General features: G+C 39.6%; 2 protein-coding genes across 5 annotated transcripts in view; one reads left to right on the top strand and one right to left on the bottom strand.

Moving 5' to 3' along the window:
* LOC122553479 (echinoderm microtubule-associated protein-like 5) overlaps positions 1-11,937 on the bottom strand; it is a 220,286-nt gene extending 208,349 nt beyond the window's left edge. For both annotated transcript variants that reach the window (XM_043697282.2, XM_043697284.2), the window contains exon 1: positions 11,453-11,937. In XM_043697282.2, the coding sequence (XP_043553217.2) occupies positions 11,453-11,649 (197 nt within the window). In that variant the 5' untranslated portion in view covers positions 11,650-11,937. The remainder of the gene's footprint in view (positions 1-11,452) is intronic.
* A 1,319-nt stretch (positions 11,938-13,256) lies between these two features.
* ttc8 (tetratricopeptide repeat domain 8) overlaps positions 13,257-17,695 on the top strand; it is a 48,610-nt gene continuing 44,171 nt past the window's right edge. Inside the window, exon 1 of one of the 3 annotated variants that reach the window (XM_043697276.2) lies at positions 13,257-13,459. In XM_043697276.2, the coding sequence (XP_043553211.1) occupies positions 13,286-13,459 (174 nt within the window). In that variant the 5' untranslated portion in view covers positions 13,257-13,285. The remainder of the gene's footprint in view (positions 13,460-17,695) is intronic. The other 2 variants (XM_043697275.2, XM_043697274.2) reach the window with 2 other exon arrangements.

The raw sequence follows: 17,695 nt of genomic DNA, 5'->3' as shown, positions 1-17,695 counted from the left end.
ATTCTCCCCGTGTCTGCGTGGGTTTCCTCCGGGTGCTCCGGTTTCCTCCCACAGTCCAAAGATGTGCAGATCAGGTGAATTGGCCATGCTAAATTGCCCGTAGTGTTAGGTAAGGGGTAAATGTAGGAGTATGGGTGGGTTACGCTTCAGCGGGTCAATGTGGACTTGTTGGGCCGAAGGGCCTGTTTCCACACAATCTAATCTAATCTTTGGAAAAGACCTTGGCTATTCATCCTATCCATGCCCCTCATGATTTTATAAACCTCCATAAAGTCATCCCTCAGTCTCCGATGCACTAGGGAAAATAGAACCAGCCTATTCAACCTCTCCCTCTAGCAACATAAACCATGGCAACATCCTTGGAAATTATTTCTGAACGCTTTCTAAAGCAGGGAGACCAGAGTTGCATGCAATATTCCAACAGTAGCTTAACCAATGTCCTGTACAGCCAAAACATAACTTCCCAACTCCTATAATAAATTTACTTACCAATAGAGGCAAGCATACCAAATGCCTTTTTCACTATCCTATCTACCAGCGAATCTACTTTCAAGAAATTATGAAGCTGCCCTCTAAGATCTCTCTGTTCAATGATACTTCCCAGAATCTTACCATTAAGTGTATAAGTCCTGCCCTGATTTGTCTTTTTAAAATGCAGCACCTCACATTTATCTAAATTAAAATCCATCTGCTAGTCCTTGGCCCATTGACCCATCTGATCAATATCCATTGTACTCTGAGGTAGCCTTCTTTACTTGCGGCTGTACAGGTCATTAGTTAGGCCACTGTTGGAAGATTGCGTACAATTCTGGTCTCCTTCCTATCGGAAAGATGTTGTGAAACTTGAAAGGGTTCAAAAAAGATTTACAAGGATGCTGCCAGGGTTGGAGGATTTGAGCTATGGGGAGAGGCTGAACAGGCTGAGGCTGTTTCCCTAGAGCGTTAGAGGCTGAGGGGTGACTTTATAGAGGTTTACAAAATTATGAGGGGCATGGATAGGATAAATAGACAAAGTCTTTTCCCTGGGGTCAGGGAGTCCAGAACTAGAGGGCATAGGTTTAGGGGGAGAGGAGAAAGATATAAAAGAGACCTAAGGGCCAACTTTTTCACGCGGAGGGTGGTACGTGTATGGAATGAGCTGCCGGAGGAAGTGGCGGAGGCTGGTACAATTGCAACATTTAAAACATTTGGATGGGTATATGAATAGGAAGAGTTTGGGTGCTTGCAGGTGGGACTGGATTTGGTTGGGATACCTAGTCGGCATGGATGGGCTGGATTGAAGGGTCTATTTCCATGCTGTACATCTCTATGACTATTCACTACACCTCTAATTTTGGTGTTATCTGCAAACTCACTAACTACAACCACTATGTTCAAATCCAAATCATTTATATAAATGATGAAAAGCAGTGGACCCAGCATCGATCCTTGTGGTATGCCTCTGGTCACAGGCCTCCAGTCTGAAAAGAAACCTTCCACCAGCACACTCTGTACTTTATATTCGAGCCAGTTCTGTATTCAAATAGCAAGTTCTGCTTCTATTCCGTGTGATCTAATTTTGTTAAGCATCTTACCATGAAGAACCCTGTTGAATGCCTTACTGAAGTCCATATACATCACATCCACGGCTCTGCACTCATCAATCCTCTTTGTTACTTGTTCAAAAAATTTAAATCAAGATAGTGAGACATGATTTCCCATGCAAAAAACCATGTTGACTATCCCTAATCAGCCCAAATATATGTAAAGCCTGTCCCTTAGGATTCCCTCCAACAACTTGCCCATCACCAATGTCAGGCTCACTAGTCTATAGTTTCCTGGCTTTTCCTTACCACCTTTCTTAAATAGTGCTAACACATTAGCCAAACTCCAGGCGTCCAGCACCTCGCCTGTGACTATCAATAATACAAATATCTCAACAAGGTGCCCAGAAATCACTTCCCTAGCTTCCCACAGAATTCTAGGGTACACCTAATCAGGTCCCGGGGATTTATCCACCTTCATGTGTTTTAAGAAGTCCAGAACCTCCTCCTTAGTAATATGGACATTTTTCAAGATGTCATCATCTATTTCCCCACATGGTATCTTCCATATCCTTCTCCACAGTAAACACTGATGTAAAATACTCATTTAGTGTCTCCTCCACCTCCTGCAGTTACACACATAGGTGGCCTTGCTAATCTTTAAGGGGACCTATTCTCTCCTTTTGTCCTTAATGTATTTGTAGAATCCTTTTGGATTCTCTTTAACCCTATTTGCCAAAGCTATGTCATGCCCCCTTTTTGCCCTCGTCATTTCCCTCTTACATATGCTCCTCCTGTCTTTATACTCTTCCAGGGAATAATTCAATTTCTGCAGTCTATACCTGACATATGCTTCATCTTACTCTTGACGAAAACCTCAATTTCTCTAGTCATCCAGCATTCCCTACACTTACTAGCCTTGCCATTCACTCTAACAAGAACCTACTTTCTCTGGACCTTTGTTATTTCATTTTTGAAGGTTTCCTGTATTCCAGCTCTCCCATTATCTGTGAACATCTGTCCCCAACCAGCTTTTGAAAGTTCTTGCCTAATACCAACAAAATTGGCCTTCCTCCAATTTAGAACTTCAACTTTTAGATCCAGTCTATCCTTTTCCATCACTATTTTAAAACTAATAGAATTATGATCGCTGGTCCCAAAGTCCTCCCACCTGCCCTGTCTTATTTCTGAAGAATAGATCAAGTTTTGCACTCTCTAATAGGTGCACCAACATACTGATTCAGAATTTTTTCTTGTACACAATTAACAAATTCCCCTCTAGTCAAGCCTTAAACACTATGGCAGTCCCAATCTATGTCTAGAAAGTTGAAATCCCCTCTCATAACCACCTTATTTTGTTTTTACAGATAATGGAGTTCTCCTTACAAAGTTATTTCTGAATTTCCCACTGTCTATTGCATTGGGGGGAGGGCTCAATGATACAATCCCAATTAAGTGATCATCCCTTTCTTATTTCTCATTTCCATCCAAATAACCCTCCCCAGATGTATTCCCAGGAATACCCACCCTAAGTACAGCCATAATGTTATCCCTAATCAAAAAAATGCCACACCTGTCCTCTCTTGCTCCCATTTCAATCCTTTCTATAACATCTATTACCTGGAACATTAAGCTGCCAGTCCTGTGCATCCCTGAGCCACATCTCTGTAATTGCTAGGTTATCCAAGTCCCATGCTTCTAACCATGTCCTGAGTTCATCTGCCTTACCTGTTAGGTTTTTTGCATTGAAATAAATGCAGCTTGATTTATCGGTCGTACCTCATTCTTTACTTTGTTTCTGCCTGCCCTGTCTGTTTGACTTACTCATTTTCCTGAGCAGCTCAAGCAAATCTCCCCGCTACTATATTAGTTCCCTTCCAATTCAGATGCAATCCGTCCTTCTTACACAGGTCACTTCTATTCCATAAGAGATTTCAAAGATCCAAAAATGTGAATCCTTCTTCCCTGTATCAATTCCTCAGCCACATATTCATCTGCTCTATCCTCCTATTCCTACCCTCACTAGCTCATGGCACTGGGAATAATCCAGATATTACTACCCTCAAGGACCTACTTTTTAAATTCCTGTCTAGCTTCGTATATTCTCTCCTCAGAATTTCATCCTTTTCTCTTCCTATTTCATTCAGTTCAATGTGTACAATGACCTCCTGATGGTCCCTTTCCCCTTTGAGAATATTCTGCACCCTCTCCAAGTTATCTCTGATCCTCGCACCAGGGAGGCAACACAATATTCTGATGTCTTGCTGTCAGCCACAGAATTGTCTGTCTGTGCCCCTGACCAAAGAGCTTCCTAACACAATCGATCGCTTGGCACCTCGCATACCTCCCCTTACATTAGATCTAGTCCTGGTACCAGAAACCTGGCTGTCAGTGCTACATTCCCCTGAGAGTTCATCACCCCCTAAGTTTTCCAAAAACATACTTGTTTGAGATGAGGATAGCTACAGGAGACTGCTGCATGACCTGCCTCTTGAATAGCATTGTTAAATTTGCTAATTTCTAAGCAGCTGGGACCTTCCTAGAATTTATAGAATTTGAGAAAATCATGACTAGTGCATCCAACTACTTCTCTTAGAATTCTAGTCTGTCGGCTATTAAGTCTTTCGAACTTGTTGGCTATTAATCTCTCGTGTGTTTCTCTTTTCTTTCTCTCTGTTGCTAAAAATTAGCTTAATTTACTCCTCTTTATTAGTCCCCAGGTTTCTGTCCATTTATGGTCTGTGATTTATGCCTTCTATTGACAAGGCAGTCTGAAGATTTGTTCAATATTTTACCATTTCCTCTTTAGAAAAATTGTCATAATCTGATTTGACATTCCTGGCTAGTTTATTCTTATATTGTTTGTTCCCCCTTTTTTAACCAACCTTTGATGTTTTTTCATTCATTCATTTCTAAAAACACTTGCAATCCTCAGAATTACTGCTATTCTTGCAAAATTAATTACTACTATTCTTGCAAAATTATAATACTCCTCTTTTAATCTAATGCTACCCTTCACTTCTTTAAGGAGAATTTGTGACAGAAATACTATTGAATGGAACACAAAGCAATAGCAGTCAGGTGATAATGAGTGTTATGAATTAGTCTGATTTGCTTACTGTGCAAAATAATACTCAAAACAGGCCCAGAGTTACAGTTCAGATTTAGTTCAGATTTAGTGGGCGGCATGGTGGCAGTGGGCGGCACGGTGGCACAGTGGTTAGCACTGCTGCCTCACAGCGCCAGAGACTCGGGTTCAATTCCCGCCTCAGGCGACTGACTGTGTGGAGTTTGCACGTTCTCCCCGTGTCTGCGTGGGTTTCCTCCGGGTGCTCCGGTTTCCTCCCACAGTCACAAAGATGTGCAGGGTCAGGTGAATTGGCCATACTAAATTGCCCATAGTGTTAGATAAGGGGTAAATGTAGGGGTATGGGGTGGGTTTCGCTTCGGCGGGTCGGTGTGGACTTGTTGGGCCGAAGGGCCTGTTTCCACACTGTAATCTAATCTAATTAAAAAAAAAGCTATTTCCCATTCTCTTATTCAAGTCATTTATATTAGTTTCGCAGCCATCCTAAAAGTTAGTACTCCTTTGCTTCATAGCGTTGCCTAAGGAAGACAGACAAAAAACAAAACATATGCAGAGCACCTCATGATTTGCCAAAGCTATGTACATGTTGGATATGTTCATTAAGTTGTGGTACTTGCATTTACAAGCGCTCTGTCCCTCTAAGGCTCTTGCAGTCTTTCACCTCCACCTGTCACCTCCATTTTTCTGTCTACCACTGCCTCTTCATACCCATAGATCATCTGCTAACAAATAGAATTTTCAACACCATGCAAATATGACGCACCAGGCTACTCTAATGATCCATAATAGGCAACATATTACAGATATTTTCTAACCCTCCTGGTCAATGATGTTATTACATATCTCTGGAGTAGGTATGACTTGAACCCGGGCCACTACCACTGTACTAGAACAACGCTCAAACTGCACATTTTTTAATAGGTTTTTTTAATTGAAAAAAAAGAAATTTTTAAAGATTTTTTTACAAAAGTAATACAAACAAGTGTAAACACCAATATAAAATTAAATGAAAAAAAAACCAACACAAAAAAAGATAAAAACCCAATTATTGATCTATCTTATAAACAACCACAACATGAAATAAGATATCATACATTACTAGCAATAAACAACAAAATAATTAAATAACTAAATACATGCTCAAAATAGGTTTACATTAAGTCATAATGAAACCCGTATTTATACGGAATTCCTCCTCCCGGGGGTCCCCAGACCAGCCAGAACCACTACCACAACCATCAAAAGCCCTGAACAATATGGCCGAAATATCGGTGTCAATATAGTTCAAAAAGGGCTGCCATATTTTATAGAATAATTCAGTTTTTTGGTGCACCATATTTGTGAGGAAGTCAAGGGGGATATATTCCATGATTAACCTGTGCCAGTGCGAAAGCCCTGGAGGACCTTCAGCTGCCAAATTTACTAAAATATTTTTCCTTGCACAAAAGGAGAGAATGGAAAATAGTTTCCTCCCATGCATGTCCAGGGAGGGAAAATTAAAAAGCCCAAGAATAGAGACACTGGATCCAATCTAATCTCTGTACCCAAGATCTGTGTCAAGGCATTCGCTACTCTGTCCCAATACCTGCGGATCTTATGGCATGTCCATAGACAATGCGTGAGAGTGCCAACTTGTATTTTGCATTTAGGACACATTGGGGATGCTCCTAACTTAAATTTTGTGAATCGTTCAGGTGCTCTACGAGCCATGTGGAGTATCTTTAATTGAATAGCTTGTGTTCTATTACAAATAGAGATCTTTTTGGCATTTTCCCAGATGTCCTCCAAAATTTCTAAAGAGATTTCTAACCCCAATTCTTGGTTCCATGTTTTAAATAATCGTTCCATGTCTTTCGATATCTCATTATATAATGAGTGATAAAGAATACTGACCGAGGGCGGCCCCATCGGCCATAGCACTTTTCTTTCCCTATCCGATTTGTCAGGATTGCTTATCAATGTGACCTTCTTCTGTACATAATCTCTTTTTGAAAATACCAAAAAAAGGTCCCTGTTAGTTAGTCCAAACTTCTGGTGAAGCTGCTCAAAAGACATCATAACCTCCCCATCGAACAGGTCCTCCAAGCAAGAGATGCCTCTGGACTTCCAAGTTTTAAATGTAGCGTCTGTCAGCCCTGGCTGAAATCCCAATGCTCCCACTATAGAGTATAAGGGGAGGTTTTTGCAAGTTACCCTCATCTTGTCGCATTATTCTCCAGGCTTTAATTGTATTTAATACAATAGGGTTTTTGCAATAGTCCATAATACCTCTCATCTTATCCATAAATAGAAGATTGATGAGGGGACACTTTGCTTGGGAGGGCTCAATGTCTAACTAAATTGGTTATGGGTCACAAAAACTGCACATATTTTAATCCACCTCCATTAAAAGGTTTTCTGCGTGGCTAATTTTCAACCTTAATGTACATCGTTAACCCATACTCGCAAAAGCAAATAACTCATGAACTTTGAGGGAGAAAGCATATTTCCAGTGCACTGTATTTTGTGAATTTGCTCCATTATTGAATTGTAATTACACTAGTGGAAAAAGTGCTAATTTTTTGTCTGCTGAACCATCACCTGCAATATCAATGTGCAGCATAAACCTGGAACCATTACTTTACATAATCTCACTCAACTAATTTATACATTAGAATAAGCTAACAGTCAATCATTTGCTCATATCAGAAGATTATCTATTTCGGATTCCACACTCTTTTGCAAATATTTCAAATAATTAAGTAAGTTTTCAAATTCTCATGCCTTGCCCTCAAGATAGAAAGTGAAAGATTCAGCATCCTGTGGCCTCCATTGTTATGAAAAGTAAAAAATTAAATCTTTGAACAAGTGCACAACGATAAATCCAACATTGGAACAGGAGAATTGATGTTTTGGGCACAAGCCCTTCATCAGGAACATCGATTTTCCTGGTCCTCGGATGCTGCCTGACCTGCTGTGCTTTTCCAGTATCACACTCTTGACTCTGATCTCCAACATCTGCAGTCCTCACTTTCTCCTAAATCCAACATTTACAAGCTATTCAATTTACCTCTGGCTATGAGAAATAGTCCAGGACAAAATTGGCAAATAATTGGGACAAATGTGGATTGATTAGGGAAAGTCAGAACTGATTTGTTAAACAGCAGTTTTTTGTTTATATAATAGGAATACATGGAGGGGATATTGTGGTCGACATGGTGTATAACAAATGCAATTTGGCAGTCCATAATAAGCCACATAACAGACTTGGCAGCAAAGCTGAAGCTAATTGAAAGTGACAGCATGGATTCAAAGTTGGCTGAGTGACAAGAAACAGAGTGGCAATGGACCTTTGAGACTGGGCTGGAGGGAGCTGCACAATAAGGTGTTCCAGGAGCCACAATTAAGGGCTCTGTTTTACTTTATATATATTAATAACTTAGACTTGGATGTATATTTGGATTCTTATATAGAATGGCCAAGGACAGCAGACATTCAGAACACCAACATTTGTACGTTCCCCTCCAAATCGCACACATTCTGACCTGAAAATATATTGCCATTCCTTCATTGTTGCTTGGTCATAATCCTGGAACTACTTTTTAACAGCACCTCATATACACTAGATAGATTGCCACGGTTCAATACGGCAGCTACCCACTCATTTTTAAGGATAATTAGAGATGGGAAGTAAACCTGCATCGTCAGTGATGCTTCCATTCCCTGAATAAATATGGATGGAAACATTGACAAGACTTTTGTTGAATGAAAGATTTCATGTTAATGAGTTGGTGAAATTAGAATTGCTCTCTTTAGAGAGAGGGACAAGACTTGATGGAGGCATTTAAAATCATATGATGATTTAGACAAAGTAGATCCAGGACACTAATGTGAGATAGTTGACAAAAGTACTAACAATAACATGAAGAGAAACTTACATAGACAGTGACTGCTTAAGATCAGAAATGCACTGCCAGAAGGTGTGACAGAGATTTAATAATGGCTTCCAAAGAGGATTGGACAAACAACTGCAGAGAAAAATATTTCAGGGCTATGTGGAAAGAATGGGGGAAGTGGGACTAAGGGAATTGCTTTGGCAGTGATTTAGCATGGACATGATGGACCAAATTGCCACATTCTGTATTGTAACAAACTATGATTTACTAAATATTTCTTCTACAATTCCTGCATTCTCTTTCAATTGGCCTTTTAATTCTGAACATGAACATTTCCATTTACTGCAATTTGCAGTGGACACCACCAGGTGTCTTCGTTAGATGTTGATCGAGAGATTGGATTAGTTTGCCAATCATCCTGCTTATGCACCACTTTTAGTAGTATGGTAGAGTGGGAATCATTCATATGTGACATTGAAATACACAGTCTGTGAATTCACTTTAAATGGATATTTTATTGTTGAACCGAACAATGTCTGGAAGTACAGACAGTGACCTAGATCTGCCAGCCATCAAATTGTCAGAGGGCAGGCACCTCACCCAAGTTGTGTCATGGCCCTGTGAAAGTCCTAAAGTGATAACCTCCTCAAGGTGGTCTTGGAAAGTTGAACCTTCAGTTGGCAATTCTTCTTTTCTTGGGATCCTTGAAAAAAATGTCTCCAGCTCAGACTTAGAGTCAGAGGCTTTAGGCACTTTCAAAATACTTCTCTGGATAGTTACCCAGGAAATGTTAAGCTGGGATTCTTCAGTCTAAGTTCTAAGTGACTGTGTAATTGACACCCTCACACCCCTGCAACCCCATTCACAATGATTCTCTTGACCCTGTCCCCATATCTTCACTCAACTACCCTTTCCTATGTGACAAGCATTTGACTAGCTCCCCCAATCCAACATGACAAGCTTTCATCACCAGACTACCCCTAATCTACCTCATGTATCCCACCCCTGCCATTTAAACATATCTCAATTTGACCTGATAACCCATCCCAACCCATTTACATCCATTCATTTCCACTGGACATTGAATTGTATTTTAGGGCAACTAGACTCAAACACAAAAGGCATGTCTTTTGTGCTGATTCTCTTCAGTTCTTCTGGCTGCTGTATTGGAAGTCTAGCATTTTAAACATATCCAGGTTAAACAATTTTTGTCTGATTGGCATTGTACACAGTAATGATGACATTTTCTCTCAAATTCCTTATCGAATTTGTTGACTAACTTATATTTATGACTGCTAAGTTTGGACGTGAAAATATTCTCTTCATGTATCCTATCATTTCCAACTATGCAGATGTCTGGATAGTTAAGAGCTGAAAGCATTTCCATTCCTTTCACTTATCTCTGAACTCACGAGGAACACTAATGGCAAATGCCACCAATAAAGTTTTATATAAAATTTTATTTCCAAAATGAAAGGATCTAGTTCAAGAGTATCTGCCAGTCTATGAGTCAAAATAGCAATTACAAACCTGTTAAGCTTCAATTATATAATTTAGATGTCATTTATATCCCTTGGATAAAATTACATCCTTGTAATTCACCCCTGTCCATTAGCCTCTAAGTACACATCCTTATCAGCTGTTTACTACCCCCAACTGATCATATTATGTAACGATTTTAAATTAATGAATTGAAGTAAGACAATTCTGTTTGTTGTGTAATTTCAGTTTCTTTGCACACAATACCAACTTTATTACAATCGAATATGCGACGTTAAAACATATGTTTCTATGCGTGCTAAATTACAATGTTCTTCAGATCACTCTGACCGTTTAGTTTCAAGTTCTGTCCAAACGTCTTTTCGGAAAGACGTCTTTCTTTGAACAGCTAAATCTTTCACTTCATATCCTCTGACTCAAAGGACGGTGAACGGCAGTCCATCTGTCGTTTGTAAGATTTAACCTTTGTAATTTGGAGTCAAGAACCATCCTTCAACACAAATAGATACGTACCGCGGAATCTAAAAGTGGATTACTACATCGGATAAATTATACATGTTATGAATTTTCTGACCAACTGTACTACAGCTTCAAAGGGAATGCAGGGTACTTTTATTTATTAAACAATGGCCTAGGTTCCGCTGCTTGAGTTCTATAAAACGCTCCGGTAACACAAACCATCCGAATGTTCAAAAGAACAATCATCCGAGGATCGCTCCCTTTAATAAATACATCAGTTTTTATTTAGTATTGGGAACCGTTCCAATGAGGGCTTTCAAAGTTGCAGGGTTCGAATTGAAGTGCATGCAATCACAATCAACGGCTACCTACCAGAAATTAGGCATTCGGAATCACTTAAAATGCATCCTACATGGTGAGCAGTTATATATAAAACATACCAACAAAATACAATTCGATTAACTTGGACTATGCTGAGCGCTGTAGGAATCTAACAGCAAGATACATTTTATAGGCCTAAATGCAATCTCAGTGTGCAGCATGGACTAACCCATTCAATTAATTGTTAAAACACTCATCTTATCCGAATGGCAACAGAGAGACATATTTAAACATATTTTACGGAAGCATCGTAATTCAAAGTGAGTCGCCTTTATGCAGGAAATAGGGATTTCAGATCAATAATATTTTGATATGACTAACGGAAATAAAAATGTCTTTATGAACATCGTCTTACTAAATGTTCCAAGATTAAATTTATCCAAATAGGTAAGGACTGAGGGGAAAAGTTGTGAATCAAATATAATTCCTTTTCAAATTCTATAACCTACACACTTGAATTATTGGCGTACACTAAGCAGTTAATTGAAAGTCCAAAAGGAACTAACCAGATTTGTGGACTCGAGATTTAATTTTGCCTTAACCTTGCATTCGGCCGGATAATGGGACGCCCGAACCACAACGGGATTATAAATGCACAAATGCCGAAAGAAATCAAGATAAAATACCTGATTATATCATCGCTGTGACCCAGAAAGAATTTTTGTTTATGTTCCCGTGTGTTATAAACCACTCCAACACCTGCAACGAAATAAACGATTTCCTTGGAAGCGGTATAGTAGAGATTGTTCCGACACTGATGTCCACGGTAGCCATAAACCCACTCCAAGCGCAGGTGGCAGTTCGGTGCCGCTCCATCAGCCATATCGCCTCGTCCCACTGTCACTGTCACTGTCACAGCGCGACGCCGGCCTTAGCTGAATATCTCCTCTTCCTAACCTTGTCTTCCCTTGCCTATACAGCACCCGACTGAAGATGCGCGAACATTCAACAGTTGTCATGCATTTTATTTTTTCTCTCTCTGGTGCTCTCCCACGCACACTGTGCAAACACGAACGTCAGTAACGCATGACGTCAAACCCTTATTTATAAATATAATTTTTCTTCAACAAGATAGAGAGCCTTGCAAAAACCTCCGCGGGTTGACAGGTTGCCTTCGCTCTTCGCCTTTTGCCAGCTGTTGTATATCCAGCGCTTTAACACCTCCGCCCGCCGCGCGCATGTTTGTACCCACCCACGCCTGCCGAGCCAACCACTTGTCAGCATCATGCTGATGGACATTACTAATAGCCAATGAGAGATCTAATCTTCACGTCAATCAGGCTCAGCTGCCGCCCACTTCCAGGCTCTCATCCTTTGGTGCTCCTGCCTGCTTGTCACTGGCGGAGGAAAGCAGCAGGAGGTAGTAGGAAATAAGGGCTGATTTGATCAGCGGAACGATTAACTAATGATGCGAGGCATCGACCTGGAGCCGTCAATCAAACCAGTTTTAAGGGGCTGGAAATCTTGAAACGGAGTGTGAAAAGATTGAGGCAGGCATGTGTGGGAGAATAGATTACAACCTTCCCAAGGTATAAACAATAATCGACTACGGTACTGTCACTAACCTCGTCTTGATGAAGGGTCACACAGTACCTGAAACAGTAGTACCAGAATACAGTACACATGCATGTTACAATTTTGAAATAAAAGCAGAATATGCTGGAAGCTATTATCTATGCCTCCCCAGACACCATCTGACCTGCTGAATATTTCCAGCATTTTCTGCATCTATGGTTGAAATCTTTTTTTTAACCTTTACTGCCTGACCTGCTAGGTGTTTAGGCTTCTTCTGTGTTCCTTTTCAGGTTTCCAATAGTCACAAATTTTATGCTTTTTTTTCCCTCGTCAGTTTAAAATATCTGCGTTCTTGGCTTGTTTTCATTTTTTCCTCAAAAAAAATCCAGCGAGTATTCACTTGTTTAAATGCTGAATAAATCATTTATCTTAGTGTCATAGTTCGATTTCTGAAATAATGAGAAAATGCCATTGATATGGCATGATTGACAAAATTAATAAATGAATATTCCGCATACAAGACTTATTAGAATATCCAGGGCGATTTAATAAAAAATATTATGACACGCTTTACAAATGTATCAATTGCAAGATACTGTTCATGTAAGTAAAAGAATGTACTTCCTCCTGCAATGACATTTAAACACACAGGCAGCGCTTTTATTTTACGAATGGTCATTGATACTGACAACTGGAACAAGCTGCAGGGAAGCTCAAGGTCGTAATCACTACCGTGCTTTAGATTGCCGGTTTTAAAAATCACACCAAATGTAATTATAAACAAAAAAAGAAAACGTCACGCAGCTTATCATGGTGGCTGTATTATGTGGTAAATATTATTCCATATGTAGTTGCGCTTCCTCCCAGCGCAAGGTATATAAAATTGCAGCTGCTTCTCTGTTGGGCAGTGATACGGCCACCGTATGGTTCGCTAGGACCCCGGGATGTCGTTGCTGGGGGTGACGGAGATAGGCCCCGATTCAGTCCTCGGGGATTGGAATACGATGGGGCTGGATATGGATCCGATGTTTCTGGCCTGGAGTTATTTCAGAAGGCGCAAGTTCCAATTCTGCGCTGATATCTGTACGAAGCTGCTGGAGAGCAACCCGTATGATCAGGTAGTGCAGAAGCGGTAGTGCCATTAAGAAAGAATTTGTCAGAAATGTTTTACCCTTTCGTGATCGATACACCAAAAATTCGAGGGCAAATCTGTGCAGGATTGCCTAATGTTGATCGGGCGAATGGTGCATACTGCATTACTGAGTTATACCACGAACAGCGAAGTGAAATGCGAGCTCCAAATCATCAGAAATATACTACAATAAATTTGTAATATCGAGAAAGCATCTTGGGAATTCTTTGTCAGATTAAAAAACGAATTCCTCCGTCTTTCATTTGCTCTTAGGTCTACGCACGGGAAGACTCGTTTCCTTAGAATGAGTCCACTTCCACTGTTTTACTAATCTAGATTATTTTTTTTTAAAAAGTAGTTCCTTGGACTCAACCTTTTTTGAGATTCAGTCGAATTAAGGTACTAACACTGATTATTGCAACAATATTTCCACAATTTAGCAATTCCTTTTCAACTATTCTTTAAGTATCTGCTGACTTTATTTAACCCAACAATTGTATATACAAAATAACTTTATGAAAACAGCTATGGTGTATTTGTAAATGAATATTTTCATGAAGAAAATGTATGGTTTCCTGCAATGTTTTTATTCTGTTTCATATGTTTTACATTAATGTTTTTTGATGCATTGTTTCAATTCAAAAATGCCTTTTGTAATTTGTCATGAATCAATTCCTTATTTTACATCTCTGGATAAAGAGAAATTAAAATAATTTGTTAAAATAATGCAATCAATTCATTTTATGCAGTCATGTGCTTAGATCAATATGTGGAATTTGAAATCACTTTCCTGGGGTTAAATATTGTCAGGCCACTGCATAATATTTGAAAATACAAAATATTGATTGATAAAACCTGAATATTTATAACAGCATAACGTAACTGTAACTGTTGTATTTCCATACAAGTGTTATCTTTGGGTTTTTTTTAAAACAAGTCCAAAGTATGATCAATCTGTTGAATTATAGCAATAATTATGGAGTAATTGCTTCCTGTATCATTGCTTAAAGGAAAACATCAATGAGTATGAACAGGTAGATTTTACCCACCAACCAGTGGTCAATATAAGTGAATTTGAGGCAGCAGTTGCAATTATAGTTAATTTGCTATGAAACAGGATAAGCACTCGAAGTTATTAATTCCATGTCGATCCTTTAAGTTTAAGTTAAGTTGCATTTAATTGTGTTTTTACTTTAAAATTAGGCTAATGTTTTTCCTGTGAAGAATTTGATGTGCTCATACCAAAATGCTAGATTTAAGTCCCTTCAGTCACTTTATTGGTGAAAAATTGCTATGTCCATTACTTGCTGGTTTTCTGTCTCTCTCTTAGGGTTCAGTCATAAATATGAAAGGATCAACATCAAATTAGAGGAGAATTAAAACTAGTGGATTGGCAGATAATATTTACATAATTTCAGAAGACAAATGCAGTAACTTTTTTGTTTTGAAAGCTCATGAAGTAAGTAGAAATAAATACCTAAGATCATATAGGAAAAATGGATTAACAAACAGTAAAGCTGAAATACAGAGGAAGAAATACCTACTAAAATCTTGTACTTCAAGACCATAAGATGTATGAGCAGAAGTACGCCATTCAGCCCATTGAGTCTGCTCCACCATTCAGTAAAATCATGGCTGACCTAATATTCCTACTACCTTGCCTTTTCCCTCTAGCCTTTAATTGCCTTACTCTTTTTAAAAAAGAAACTGTCTATCTCAGCCTTGAATATAATGAATGAATCAGTCTCAAGCCCTCTGCAATAAAAAGTCATTTGAATTCACTCCCGTCTGAGAGAAGAAATTTCTCTTCACCTGTTTTAAATATCCAACCCAGGCATTATGTCCTCTCCTGGGGAAGCAATCTTTCCAAATCTACCCTGTCAAGTCCTCTAAGAGCCTTGTAGAATGAAGTTGCCACTCACTTTTCTAATTTTCAATAAATGCAGCCCAACCTATTCAACATCTCCTCATAACACATCCACTCCTGTCTGGTATCAGCCAAGTGATTCATCTCTGGAGTGCCACCATTGCCGATTTTATCTTTCCTCAGATAAGGAGACCAAAATTGTTCAGTTATCCAGCTGTGGTCTGACAAGTGCCTACGTAGTTTTAGCAAAACCTCTCTCCTTCCATACTCCATTCCCTTTGAAAAAAGGCCTAAATTTAACTTCCTTGCCTTTTTATTACCTGCTGAACTACTAGCTTTTTGTGATTCATGCAGTAGGATTCCTAAATCCCTCCTGCTGCAGGTTTTTGCAGTCTTTCGCCATGTAAATAATACTCAGCTCATCTAATGGGTGGTGGCATATATAGATCATATGGAATAGGGGGAGAACTAGCCATTTGGATACAAAACTGGCTTGAAGGAGGGTTGCTTTTCAGATTGGAGGCCTGTGACCAGCAGTGTGCTACAAGGATCCATGCTAGGTCCACTGCTTTTTGTCATTTATATAAATGATTTGGATGTGGACATGAGATATATAGTTAGTAAGTTTGTAGATGACACCAAACTTGAAAGTGTAGTGGACAGTAAAGAAGGTAATCTCGGTGTACAACAGGAGTTTGGTCAGATGGGCCAATGGGCTGAGGAATGGAAGATGAACTTTAATTTAATTTAGATAAATATGAGGTGCTGTGTTTTGGAAAGGCAAATCAGGGCAGGACTTATACACTTAATGGTAAGTATTGCTGAACAAGCAGACCTTGGAGTGACGGTTCATAGTTCCTTGAAAATGGAGTCGCAGGTAGACAAGATAGTGAAGGTGTTTAGTGTGCTTGCCTTTTATTGGTCAATGCATTGAGTACAGGAGTTAGGAAGTCATGTTGCAATTACACATGACATTGATTAGGCCACTTTTGGAATACTGCATTCAATTCTGGTCTCCATGCTGTCATAGGGATGTTGTGAAATCGGAGAAGATTTACAAGGCTGTTGTCAAGGTTGGAGGGTTGAGCTACGGAGAGAGGCTAAATAGCTTGGGGCTATTTTCCCGTACATGTCAGAAGCTGAGGGGTGACCTTTTATAGAGGTTAATTAAAATCATGAGGTGCATGGATAGGGTGAATAGATAAGGTCTTTTACCCGCGGTGGCTGCAGTCCAAAACCAGAGAGTATAGGTTTAAGGTGAGAGGGGAAAGATTTAAAAGGGACCGAAGGGGCAACATTTTCGCCCAGAGGGTGATGCGCCAAAGGAATGAACTGCTAGAGGAAGTGGTGGAGACTGGTACAATTGCAACATTTAAAAGGCATCTGGTTGGGGATGTAAATAGGAAGGATTTAGAGGGAAACATACCAAATGCTGGCAAATGGGACTAGTTTTATTTAGGATATCTGGTTGGCATGGACGAGATGGACCGAAGGGTCTGTTTCCATGCTGTATGTCTCTGACTCGAAGTTGCCTTCCTAAAAATGCCACCCACCCCACCATGGGTTTCTATCTTACGTAACCTAATGTTATGTTTAGCGCTTTCTGAAAATCCAAATGTATTATATCCACTACTTCCCCACTATTTATCCTGCTTGTTCGAGAAACAGATAAGTCTGTAAACATGGTGAAGACAATGACTGCAGATGCTGGAAACCAGATTCTAGATTAGTGGTGCTGGAAAAGCACAGCAGTTCAGGCAGCATCCGAGGAGTAGGAAAATCGACGTTTCGGGCAAAAACCCTTCATCAGGCATAGATGAAGGGCTTTTGCCCGAAACATCGATTTTCCTGCTCCTTGGATGCTGCCTGAACTGCTGTGCTTTTCCAGCACCACTCAATCTAAAGTCTGTAAACATGTAGATAGACATCAAATGTTTGCTCAGATTGCAAAATGAAATATGAGAAAAGCATAGACTGATGTAACAGAATAGCCCTCTTTAAATGAAAATAAAGGGCCTGCTGGAGAAGATATAGCATTAACCTATTTTTCTAATCAACCTGTTCAGAAGTTATTACACATCTCTGAAGCAGGTGGGACTTGAACACAGTCCTCCAGTCCAGCGTAGGGACACTACCACTGTGGAAAATTCTAGCATTAAAATGTATTCAAAACATCATATTAGCACATTATGGTAAACACTTCTTATATCTACTGCCTGAAGATATTCACAAGAGAAAACACAAGTGTCATGCTTCTAGGAAGGGAGGGTGGGAACAGTAAAAAGAGTACATGGCCCAAATTCATTATCAAGTCCTAAAACATACAAATCTCTTGAGTTGGATGACATTTATGCC

Source organism: Chiloscyllium plagiosum, unplaced genomic scaffold (assembly GCF_037043375.1).
Source record: "Chiloscyllium plagiosum isolate Xiang-an unplaced genomic scaffold, Cpla_swu_hap1 HiC_scaffold_8, whole genome shotgun sequence".
Lineage (NCBI taxonomy): Eukaryota > Metazoa > Chordata > Chondrichthyes > Orectolobiformes > Hemiscylliidae > Chiloscyllium > Chiloscyllium plagiosum.
This window is presented reverse-complemented; position numbering and strand designations above follow the sequence as displayed.